The 12,589-nt window shown below is 50.2% G+C and overlaps 1 protein-coding gene across 1 annotated transcript in view; it reads right to left on the reverse strand.

Moving 5' to 3' along the window:
- Positions 1 to 489: 489 nt before the first annotated feature.
- LOC134033390 (rho GTPase-activating protein gacF-like) overlaps positions 490 to 12,589 on the reverse strand; it is a 19,189-nt gene continuing 7,089 nt past the window's right edge. Inside the window, exons 3-6 of the mRNA XM_062477523.1 lie at positions 12,188 to 12,397; positions 7,472 to 7,643; positions 3,585 to 4,227; positions 490 to 735 (exon numbers count right to left, since the gene is read on the reverse strand). Coding sequence (XP_062333507.1) covers positions 505 to 735; positions 3,585 to 4,227; positions 7,472 to 7,643; positions 12,188 to 12,397 — 1,256 coding nt within the window. The 3' untranslated portion in view covers positions 490 to 504. The remainder of the gene's footprint in view (positions 736 to 3,584; positions 4,228 to 7,471; positions 7,644 to 12,187; positions 12,398 to 12,589) is intronic.

The following is a 12,589-nucleotide window of genomic DNA, read 5'->3' on the forward strand; positions in this document are numbered from 1 at the left end:
TAACAGCTGGTTATGGCTGGTTGATGGTCATTTAATTTCTCTATGAAGTATATATATTTATTTATATTTTTTCATTATTGTATATCATTATTTGTTTTGATAATTTGAGTCACTTTTGACACTCAAAAGCAAAGTTCAGGTTTATGTGACTCATTGCATTCAACCTTTACCCTTCTAGGAAAACAGTCAAAGTTTGTTTAGACAGAAGGCTTCAGAAGTTTTACAATTATTTTACAAGTTTTACAAGTTTTACAATAGCAGTCATAAAATAAAAATAAAATCGTCCATGGCAACAATCCACATTCCAAAACTGAAACCTGAAACATTCCTGAGAGTCAAGCTTAACTACTCCAGGTGAGTCGCTTGTGTGGAGGTCCAAACTAAAACGCCTTGAGCCCGGTTAGACGGGCAGTTCTGTGCATTATAAACAACCACACCACCCCAACGTATTAAAATAAACACACAGAAATAAAAGATTAGTGACTAGTTGGACATTGACACGTCTCACTGAGTTTGTTTCGTATGAAGACACACTGACCTGCAGAGAGCCTCCATGGTCTGGAGGAGGCGCGCGTCAGAGGGGGCCTGGTGACCTGCAGGGGCCTCTGGAGCAGCCTGGGGAGCCCGGGGGCCCCGAGGGGCCAGGCGGAGGGGCCTCACCTGGGGTAGACCGGTAGAGCGACTGGGGTGGGGCAGCGAGGCTTGCTGGTCTGTTTCACTGCTCCTTCTCCTCACCTGGGGGGGGGGGGGGGGGGGGGGGGGGGGCAGGTGAGACACTTACACCTGGAACTTGAGTCTGTGTGTGTTTATGTGTGAGTGTGTGACGGGCACAAGGCAAAAATATTCCTTCCATTCCTGCACTGTCATACGTATATTGTATGTCCACTCACTCACTCTCACACACACACACAGCAATCAAACCATCAGCTGCAACCTTTGCTCAGGTAAAGAAAACACGTGCTAAGCAGAGAGGAGGGTGAGAAAAGGCCCACACCAGGGAGGTGCACAGCTGGTCCACAAAGAAACAACAGAACCCTCTTCCTACCTTCCTGAACTCCAGAGGGTGTACGCGTCCAGAGTCGGTCGTGTAAACAAAACACCTGACCCTAAGGACAGCCAGGTCACAGTGGGTCCCCTTCCTCATCTCTGAGAAGCCATCTTTACAGAGAGGGCCACCTCTGACATCACAGATAGACCAGTTAAAAGCACACAGTCGTGTGTGTGTCGGCCGTGTGAGTGTGTGTGTGGAGGGGTGAAGTGAAAAGAAAGCGGACCCCAGAGCTCTGGAGACGTCCAGGTTGGAGCTGAGCTGCTGGTTGGATGTGGAGCTGCTGGGTGCTTCTGGCTCACACACCTCAGGAGGATATATCCATCCCACTACACAGCCAATGAATGAACACTATTATGGGTTTTGTGACGCCCAGGTCGTCAATGGAAACGGCCCAGTTGGGTTCCGGAATAAATTGGATTCCGTTAATGACTAAATGGGGACTGAAAAGAGGCTAATGGTGTTCTCTACACAGACACTAGCACAAGTTATTTAACCCCCAGGTACTGAACAGTGAGGTGGTGGTCAGGTATGGATTTTGATGTTTATAGGTCAAGGGTCATGGGTGAGTTCACATGGTTTAGCAGCACTTTCTTCCTGCAGTTTTTGTCACTTTGGATAAAAGTGTCAGCAAAATTAACACAATGTAAAAGTGTAACTTATTAATGTGACTTCCATGTCAACTGTAACTCATAACTGACAACTCACAAGCGAACATAATGATCGGCAGTGTGTTTATGATAAACAGTTGCATGGCTGAAAATAGGCCAAAAAGGATGCATTGTCCTCTTGACAAGTACTGAACTGGTTTTACACACCGGAAAACTCAGTGACCAAATGAGAAAACCACACAATCACAACGACTAACCGAGCTAAAGAGGCTGAAGTGGTTAACCTGGTTAGAGATTTACCCCCTCTCCCTTCTGCCTGGATTTGAACCTGCCCATTTGACTTATTGCTTCAGAAGTGTTGACATATTTCTTTGAAAGTTCTTGGAATAAGAAACCTACCTGTTTGAGTTTTCTCAGAAAAGCAGCCACTTGCATAAGATTGTCACTCTTAACAACATTGTGCAGATACTACAAAGGTTCACAGGCTTAGCAATGTTGTCAACAACACTAATTCTAATGTTGCTGTTGCCGTGAGAATGGAATGTTTTGTTTCGTCGCAATAAACATTCTCCTTCCGAACAACAAAAATTGTATTGAGGAGAAAAAAAAAAGGATTGACAAAACTGCAGGAAGCGCTTGTCCCTGAGTGGAGAGGCCCTCTACAGGGTAGAAACACACCTGTTATCTAGCAGCCTGCTGACGAGAAACCCAGATAGCAGGCAGATCTCCAGCCTTGTGCTGCTGGGGTCCTGCTAATGTTTCCCAGCCGTCAGGGGGGATGAACCATTCTACTCCAACAGCCGAGCTGTGGAGCTTTAGGGAGACATTTCTTGTGTAGCTGCAGTGCTGACAGACATACGGCTTTAGCTGGTCCTGTTTGTGTTTCATGACAGAGACAGACATGAAGTCTGAATTAGCGTTCGCCAGAACCATGTCAGAAACAGATACAGGGGGACCGTGTTTGTGTGTGTGTGTGTGTGTAACACAGGGTATGTGTGTGTGTGTGTGTGTGTAACACAGGGTATGCAACAATTTACACTCTGAGAGCTCAAGTGCTACTGTGTGAACATTTAGTCATTTTTTTGGTCATTTAGCAGACGCTCTTATCCAGAGTGAAGTATGAAGTGTTGTTCATGGCAGTGACAAGAAGCCATGTTTTACTTCAGGAAGTTTTTTTTACTCTTCTTTAGCCTGGCTGCTGGAGTTGGAAGTATTCCTTAGCGGGGTGTGTGAAGGTGACGCACACACACCCACAAGGTGACGCACACACACCCACATAAAATCTGTCAATGCTCTCTGGACAGACCCTGCTGGGTGTAGAAGCTTCCAGACCCTGCAGCCTGACTGAGGCGACCAGCTGGGTCTCACAGACCCCACCTGGCACCTGTCTGATGTGGTTCACAACAACACCTCAAGGTCAAAGGTCAGCTGTTGTCCCACTGGTCAACACACAGCCCTGACAGAGGTCAGACTGCGGGGGGCAAAGGTCTCGAGCCTAACCCTAACCCTATTGAGACAACAACAATGTTGTGGTCGTCCTCACAGGGACATGTGGGTGCGTCCCACGTGGAGGGTGCTTCTCACAAACTGCTTTTGAGGGACGTTTAGTGTCAAACGTGAAAGGTGAGATATAATCCTCCCTTGAGTGTGGTTATTTTTTCTCTATCTTTATATTTCTCTGTATTTACGTAACTTTCATGAAGAGATCAAATATTTTCTTCGCCAGACTAAAAATATCACCCGCGATCAAAGCCCTTCCTGTCTCAGCAGCAGGAACCGATCAACCAATCAATGCGAGGCATGGGAGGAAGCAGCAGGGCAGCAAACAGGAAGTGACACGCAGACCTACGGCTCCTATTGGACAGGTCCTGCTAGTGACATCACAGGTCCCTCTAAAGAGCTAAAGATGTGAAGCTGCTACGTACTCTGACCACAATCACAGCAGAGCGGACGGCCATGTCGCCTCCTGTCTCCTCATCAGCGTCTGTGGGCGGGGCCAGGGGCGGGGCCAGGGGCGGGGTCAGGGGCGGCGCCAGGGGCGTGTCTGGGAGCATTTGCTGGGGTGCATCCGTGTTCAGGTGCATGTGTGTTTTACTGTCTGTGTGCGTGTTTTGGGTCGTTTGTGTGTTTCTGTCTGTGTGTGTGTTTCTGTCTGTGTGTGTGTTTCTGTCTGTGTGTGTGTTTCTGTCTGCGCGTGTGTTTCTGTCTGCGTGTGTGTTTCTGTCTGAGTGTGTGTTTCTGTCTGAGTGTGTGTTTCTGTCTGTGTGTGTGTTTCTGTCTGTGTGTGTGTTTCTGTCTGTGTGTGTGTTTCTGTCTGAGTGTGTGTTTCTGTCTGAGTGTGTGTTTCTGTCTGAGTGTGTGTTTCTGTCTGTGTGTGTGTTTCTGTCTGAGTGTGTGTTTCTGTCTGTGTGTGTGTTTCTGTCTGAGTGTGTGTTTCTGTCTGAGTGTGTGTTTCTGTCTGAGTGTGTGTGCTGGTGGGGAAAGACGGCGCTGTAGTTCTGGATGAGCTTGGTCATGATCTGGTTGCAGATGATCTGGTCCCTGATCCCATCCAGGCCAGGAGACACACTGAGTAGAGAGGAGAAGAGGGAGAGAGACACTGAGTAGAGAGGTGGAGAAGAGGGAGAGAGACACTGAGTAGAGAGGTGGAGAAGAGGGAGAGAGACACTGAGTAGAGAGGTGGAGAAGAGGGAGAGAGAGGGGGAGGTTTTTAACCACGTCTTATTACAGCAGGGTGCGTCATCTTCTTCCTCCCTACGGAGTCTCTGAGGGACAAACTTCCTCGTCAGAGCGGGTCAGCTGAGTACAGCTGTCAGCTGAGTACAGCTGTCCTCTGGTACACTAGGAGACGGAGTCACAGAGTTCTTCCACCCAGCAGCTGTGTGTGTGGGGGAGCGTGTGTGTGTGTGGGTGTGTGGGAGGGCGTGTGTGCGTTTCATGTAAAACCACACACACACACTCCACCTGCTGTGGAAAGAACACACTGTACAATATCTGAGTTCCAGAACCCTGGAAGGTGATGATGACTTCCTGTTGCGTTGGGCCAATAGGAACCCTCCGCTGCACAGCCTGGACGGTCTTCGCACGGAATCTCCATTTATTATTAGAGGGAGCAGCCATGCTGGGACAGGGTGTATGTGTGAGGGGGGTAGTGTGTGTGTATGAGGGGGGGGGTAGTGTGTGTGAATGAGGGGGGGTAGTGTGTGTGTATGACTGGGGGGTAGTGTGTGTGTGTGAGGGGGGGTAGTGTGTGTGTATGAGGGGGGGGTAGTGTGTGTGAGTGAGGGGGGGTAGTGTGTGTGTGTGAGGGGGGGTAGTGTGTGTGTGTGAGGGGGGGTAGTGTGTGTGTGTGAGGGGGGTAGTGTGTGTGTGTGAGGGGGGTAGTGTGTGTGTGTGAGGGGAGGTAGTGTGTGTGTGTGAGGGGAGGTAGTGTGTGTGTGTGAGGGGAGGTAGTGTGTGTGAGGGGGGTAGTGTGTGTGTGTGAGGGGGTAGTGTGTGTGTGTGTGTGTGTGTGTGTGTGTGTGAGGGGGGTAGTGTGTGTGTGTGTGAGGGGGGTAGTGTGTGTGTGTGAGGGGGGTAGTGTGTGTGTGTGTGTGTGTGAGGGGGGTAGTGTGTGTGTGTGAGGGGGGTAGTGTGTGTGTGTGTGTGTGTGAGGGGGGTAGTGTGTGTGTGTGTGAGGGGGGTAGTGTGTGTGTGTGAGGGGGGTAGTGTGTGTGTGTGTGTGTGAGGGGGGTAGTGTGTGTGTGTGTGTGTGAGGGGGGTAGTGTGTGTGTGTGTGAGGGGGACGGGGATGAGAGGGTCAGAGGGAGATGAGCACCTGCCAGAAAATGGCCATTACTCTGGGGGAGAGAGGGAGGGGGGAGTGAGGGGGAGAGAGGGAGGGGGGGAGAGAGGGTGGGAGAGAGAGAGGGGGGGAGAGATGGGGAGAGAGGGGGAGAGAGAGAGGGGGAGAGAGAGAGGGGGAGAGAGAGGGGGGGAGAGAGAGAGGGGGAGAGAGAGAGGGGGAGAGAGGGAGGGGGAGAGAGGGAGGGGGGGAGAGAGAGAGGGGGAGAGAGAGAGGGGGGGAGAGAGGGAGGGGGGAGAGAGAGAGGGGGAGAGAGGGGGGGAGAGAGAGAGGGGGAGAGAGAGATGGGGAGAGAGGGGGAGAGAGGGTGAGGATGAGAGGGAGAGAGGGGGAGGGGGAGAGAGGGTGAGGGGGGCACCGAGAGACTGGTGAGCTCTAATGAACGTTTACTGAACAAGGTTGGACATTTTGCCGCCATATAAAACTTTCATTTGCTTTCTTCAGTGGCACAAAATCACATGACTTTTTATGTGAGAGGTAGAGTTTTGTTTATTTATTTGTTTATTTGTCATGAGTACTTCAAATGAATAACTGACTCAATCTCCTGTCATAACAAGCGTCAGTCAGAGAAGCTGGTTCAGGGCTGTAAGTCTTCAAACAGTTGCCGTTTCATGTTGAAGACGACCCGACTAGTGAAGCTGACACATTTACGAGCGCTCTCAGGATTCCTGTGGTGATGTTTATATCTGTGGTGAAGGAGGTTATGCTATGCTAATACCCTGGCCCACCAAGCTACATAGCTAATGCTATGCTAATACCCTGGCCCACCAAGCTACATAGCTAATGCTATGCTAAGATGCTACATCTGCCTGAGCCACTGCGCCACCTTAGGTGGAGAGAAGTACAGGGGGAGAGGGAAAGACGAAGGGAGGGAGGGGACGAGAGGGAATGAGAAATAAAGATGACAGGTAGAGTAAGAAATGGGTGATACGTGCAAGAGAGAGATAAACGGAGGGACAGAGCGAGTGAGAGACACAGACACATACATATGTGAGAGGAGAGGAGATGGGAGGACAGGAGAGGGGAAGAGAGGAGAGGAGAATAGAGGAGAGGAGAGGGGAAGAAAGGGGAGGAGAGGGTAAGAAAGGAGAGGAGAGGGGAAGAGAGGAGAGGGGAGGAGAGGAGAGGGGAGGAGAGGAGAGGGGAAGAGAGGAGAGGGGAAGAGAGGAGAGGGGAAGAGAGGAGAGGGGAAGAGAGGAGAGGGGAAGAGAGGAGTAGAGGGGAAGAGAGGAGAGGAGAGGGGAGGGGAAGAGAGGGGAGGAGAGGGGAAGAGAGGAGAGGGGAATAGAGGAGAGGAGAGGGGAAGAGAGGAGAGGAGAGGGGAAGAGAGGAGAGGGGAATAGAGGAGAGGGGAAGAAAGGAGAGGGGAGGGGAAGAGAGGAGAGGAGAGGGGAATAGAGGAGAGGGGAAGAAAGGAGAGGGGAGGAGAGGGGAAGAAAGGAGAGGGGAAGAGAGGAAAGGGGAGGAGAGGGGAAGGGGGGGCTATGAAGGCATACCTACAGACAGGGCACACACACACCTTAGGGATGCAACAGGGTCCGTCAAGGATATGTGAACACCTAAGGAAACATTCCATTGATTGAAGACGGGAAAAGAGATACTCTTTAAATAGTTGAAGGTTAATACTGTTTGCATGATACCAGTTGACATTGTGAGAAGGCATTCATCTTGATGTCATATCCCCTGGCGCTATTTTAAGCCTTTTTTAAAGGGAAAGCGCATTGTTTAATAAAATGGTTCTCCACATGGCAGTATCCATGTCATTACGTCTGGCATACTGACGGTGTAGAACCTCCTGCTGTAGCCCTGCCAAACTGTCATCTTCCAAACCTGGCAACCGATTAATCTCCAACCCCTCCCACCACCCTCACATCAGCCAAAACCTGGCAACCCATTCATCTCCAGCCCCTCCCACCACCCTCACATCAGCCCAAACCTGGCAACCCATCGCCCCCCTCCTCAACTCACTGGAAGACGCTGGGTCCGAACACGGTTGCCAGGTTGTTGGCGGTCATGCGGTTGTGCGCGTGCTGGCTCTCCACCTGGGTGAGGAAGAGAAGGAGGTACTGCAGGAGACGAAGGTCTGGGAGCCGGTGCAGGAGATCGCTCAGGTCCGAACAGGAGAGCTCCTCTGCACACTCTGCACGCACACACACACACACACACACACCAGGCACGCACACACACACACACACACACACCAGGCACGCACACACACACACACCAGGCACACACACACACACACCAGGCAGGCACACACACACACACCAGGCACGCACACACACACACACACACACACACACCAGGCAGGCACACACACACACCAGGCATGCACACACACAAAAACAACTCTGTCATAAACGGACAAGCATCTTGTTATTTGGTCAGTGGTCAAAAACACACACACAACAGGGTAGCTGACGTGTGTGTGTGTGTGTATGAGAGAGAGAGAGAGAGAGAGAGAGAGAGAGAGAGTGTCACATAATAATCATTTCCCTGTCACACAAACACATTCTTTCCCCTCCCACACACACATACAGGAGATGTAAAAACATCCCTTTTAGCTGTAGCTTTTGTGAACATAGGGTCTATTCTGCTGCAATTGCAGTCCGCCTTTTAATTCTCGGACAATCTGCAATTTTTCTTGGAGGATAAATTTGGCATTAATATCTCTGTGGTTTGTGTCAAAATGCAGACGGAGATTGTACTCTTTAACGACCGACATCGCCTCATAACACCGGTATATACCGGTTTTCCTCCTTGAAGCACAAACATTTGCTTTCCCATCTTTATTGAAACTGCCTTCCATCCAGGCCCGGATGCAGCCTGCTTTGACTGGGGGTGCAGTGAACATTTTTGGGTGGTATCATGATTATAGAAGGGGATCGTATTATTTTTTATATTGATACCATTTTTGGTATCAATGTTTGTACACACCGAGAGACACAGAGAGATGTGTGTAACAGGATACCATTTTTGAGACTGCTTATCGATCCAAGTGTTAATCAGATGCGGAGCCAGACTGTAAACATTCGGGGATTAGCCCAAACCTAGGACGTATTCTGGGTCTGATGTGTTGCTAGATAGGGACTTCCACACTTAATGCGAGCGCGCAGCGCGAGAGCAACATTTTTTGCCCTTCATTTGAGCGCAGAATAGCTTTTTATGCTTTATGTAAAATAAACATTGGCGTTTTCCAATTGGTAAAACCTTGTCTTGTGAAGGTGATGTCTTTATCATTTCTGGCTCCAAATTGTCGACAGGGGAAGCAGAAACATACATCTAGCTTGGCTGAGTACTCTAACCAAGTTCGAGAGCGATACCATCTTGGGTTGAATGCCCGAGGACCTTGGCTGAAAATGCGCCAACGGAAACAGAATGACCACAAAACCGATTCCTCTGATATCGAAGTCCTTACATAGACATGCTCAAATCAGCATTCATCAGCAGAAAACTGCCACGTGAACAACAGTCACATGCAGGCGGGGGGAGGGGGGGGCAAAAGCAGGCCAGGTGAAAACACTAAACACACACAGATAAGACGCACAGAGTCTGGAGATATACAGAGAGAGAGGGGAGAGAGAGAGGGAGGGAGAGAGAGAGAGAGAGAGAGAGAGAGAGAGAGAGAGAGAGAGAGAGAGAGAGAGAGAGGAAGGGAGGGTGAGAGTGGGAGGGAGAAAAGGAGAGAGCTGGAGAGGGAGAGATAGAGAGAGAGAGAGAGAGAGAGAGAGAGAGAGAGAGAGAGAGAGAGAGATAGAGAGATAGAGAGAGAGAGAGAGAGAGAGAGAGAGAGAGAGAGAGAGAGAGAGAGAGAGAGAGAGAGAGAGAGAGAGGACCAAGGTTAAGGTAACAGGACCAGGGTTAAGATAGCAGGACCAGGTTTAAGGTAGCAGGACCAGGGTTAAGGTAACAGGACCAGGGTTAAGGTAACAGGACCAGGGTTAAGGTAACAGGACCAGGGTTCAGGTAGCAGGACCAGGGTTAAGGTAGCAGGACCAGGGTTAAGGTAAAAGGACCAGGGTTAAGGTAGCAGGGCCAGGGTTAAGGTAGCAGGACCAGGGTTAAGGTAGCAGGACCAGGGTTAAGGTAAAAGGACCAGGGTTAAGGTAGCAGGGCCAGGGTTAAGGTAGCAGGACCAGGTTTAAGGTAGCAGGACCAGGGTTAAGGTAACAGGACCAGGGTTAAGGTAACAGGACCAGGGTTCAGGTAGCAGGACCAGGGTTAAGGTAGCAGGACCAGGGTTAAGGTAAAAGGACCAGGGTTAAGGTAGCAGGGCCAGGGTTAAGGTAGCAGGACCAGGGTTAAGGTAGCAGGACCAGGGTTAAGGTAGCAGGACCAGGGTTAAGGTAGCAGGACCAGGGTTAAGGTAGCAGGACCAGGGTTAAGGTAAAAGGACCAGGGTTAAGATAGCAGGACCAGGTTTAAGGTAGCAGGACCAGGGTTGAGGTAGCAGGACCAGGGTTAAGGTAACAGGACCAGGGTTAAGGTAACAGGACCAGGGTTAAGGTAGCAGGACCAGGGTTAAGGTAGCAGGACCAGGGTTAAGGTAAAAGGACCAGGGTTAAGGTAGCAGGGCCAGGGTTAAGGTAGCAGGACCAGGGTTAAGGTAACAGGACCAGGGTTAAGGTAACAGGACCAGGGTTAAGGTAGCAGGACCAGGGTTAAGGTAAAAGGACCAGGGTTAAGGTAAAAGGACCAGGGTTAAGGTAACAGGACCAGGGTTAAGGTAGCAGGACCAGGGTTAAGGTAGCAGGATCAGGGTTAAGGTAGCAGGACCAGGGTTATGGTAGCAGGACCAGGGTTAAGGTAACAGGACCAGGGTTAAAGTAGCAGGACCAGGGTTAAGGTAGCAGGACCAGGGTTAATGTAACAGGACCAGGGTTAAGGTAGCAGGACCAGGGTTAAGGTAACAGGACCAGGGTTAAGGTAACAGGACCAGGGTTAAGGTAGCAGGACCAGGGTTAAGGTAGCAGGATCAGGGTTAAGGTAGCAGGACCAGGGTTAAGGTAACAGGACCAGGGTTAAGGTAGCAGGACCAGGGTTAAGGTAACAGGACCAGGGTTAAGGTAGCAGGACCAGGGTTAAGGTAACAGGACCAGGGTTAAAGTAGCAGGACCAGGGTTAAAGTAGCAGGACCAGGGTTAAGGTAGCAGGGCCAGGGTTAAGGTAGCAGGACCAGGTTTAAGGTAACAGTGTGTAATGGAAGCAGACAGCAGGGTACCTGGCATGGACTCTTAGAACACACACTGTGTGGACTCTGAACTCTGATATTCCATCCAGGTCACTCCACCCATTAACACACACACCACCATGTTTGTACACAAAGAGACACAGAGAGATGTGTGTAACCATACACACCAGAGCCTGGCTCGAAAATGTAAGAAGTAGAAAGTACAGATAATCATTTTAAAAAATTAGGAGTGAAAGTAAAAAGTTGTCAATAAATTGTGTAGTAAAGTACTGATACTAAAATGTTTTGCTTAAGTAGAGTAACAAAGTATTTGTACTTGGTAACTTCCCATCTCTGCCACACACCCAGCATGCTGCACACACACACACACACACACCCAGCATGCTGCACACACACACACACACACACACCCAGCATGCTGCACACACACACACACACACACCCAGCATGCTGCACACACACACACACACCCAGCATGCTGCACACACACATATACACACCCAGCATGCTGCACACACACACACCCACACACACACCCAGCATGCTGCACACACACACATACACACCCAGCATGCTGCACACACACACACACACCCAACATGCTGCACACACACACACACACACCCAGCATGCTGCACACACACACATACACACCCAGCATGCTGCACACACACACCCAGCATGCTGCACACACACACATACACACCCAGCATGCTGCACACACACACACACACACCCAGCATGCTGTGCACACACACATACACACCCAGCATGCTGCACACACACACACACACCCAGCATGCTGCACACACACACACTCAGCGACTCAGCGAGGCTGGCCCTCTGCTGCAGCACTGAGCGACAGGAAGATACAGGAGTCACATGACTCATCACACAGGACAGCTGGCCTGGGAAACTGTTTCAAACTGAAGTAAACAAGCTTTATTTATAGCCTCCTAGATGGAGGTCCAGATATAAGGGGGTTATTAAGGAGATTGAGGTGTAATGAGTATGATGATAGTGATTGTGTTAGAGTCATATGGTCGTCACGGTCTCATAATGATAGTGATTAAACTGAAGGGCAGATCCTTATGCTCCTCCCACACACGCACACGCACACCACACACCACACACCACACACCACACACCACACACCACACACACCACACACATTTTCAAGTGTCTAAATATTCAGTCCATCATAAATGAGTCAGGTGGCTGAGCGGTTAGAGAATCAGGCTAGTAATCAGATCTGATTACTATCTGATTAATCCTTCTGATTATCGGGCTAGTAATCAGAAGGTCGCTGATTTGATTCCCGGCCGTGCCAAATGACGTTGTGTCCTTGGGCAAGGCACTTCACCCTACTTGCCTCAGGGGAATGTCCCTGTACTTACTGTAAGTCGCTCTGGATAAGAGAGTCTGCTAAATGACTACATGTAAATGTCATGTAAATGAGGTACATCCTCCCACACACACGCTCAGTTCCTCACCCTGGTGCCGCTGCATTACATGGTCCTGCAGCTCTCTGCCCAGCACACCTCCTGGCAGCTCCCTCAGGTACTGTTTGACCACGCTGGCCACCGTACAAGGCTCCACCTCCGACAGGAAGTCCACGTCCTGGCCGCGCTCCAGGCGCTGCTTGAGCAGCTCCACACTGCGGGAGCTGCCACTGACCCTGAACAGACCTTCCTGGAGGAGCGCTGGGGGGGGAACATGAAGGCAGGTTCCAACTCAAACTGGACTACAGAACATAGCAGGATGTCAGATCCATTATATGTGTTAATCATGGTTCAGTTTAAATCTACAGAAGCCTTCAGATATTATTTTTAGATACACCAGCCTAACTCTAACTTCTGCTTCATTCACTAAGCTACACGCATACTCACACACAC

Source organism: Osmerus eperlanus, chromosome 14, assembly GCF_963692335.1.
Source record: "Osmerus eperlanus chromosome 14, fOsmEpe2.1, whole genome shotgun sequence".
NCBI lineage: Eukaryota > Metazoa > Chordata > Actinopteri > Osmeriformes > Osmeridae > Osmerus > Osmerus eperlanus.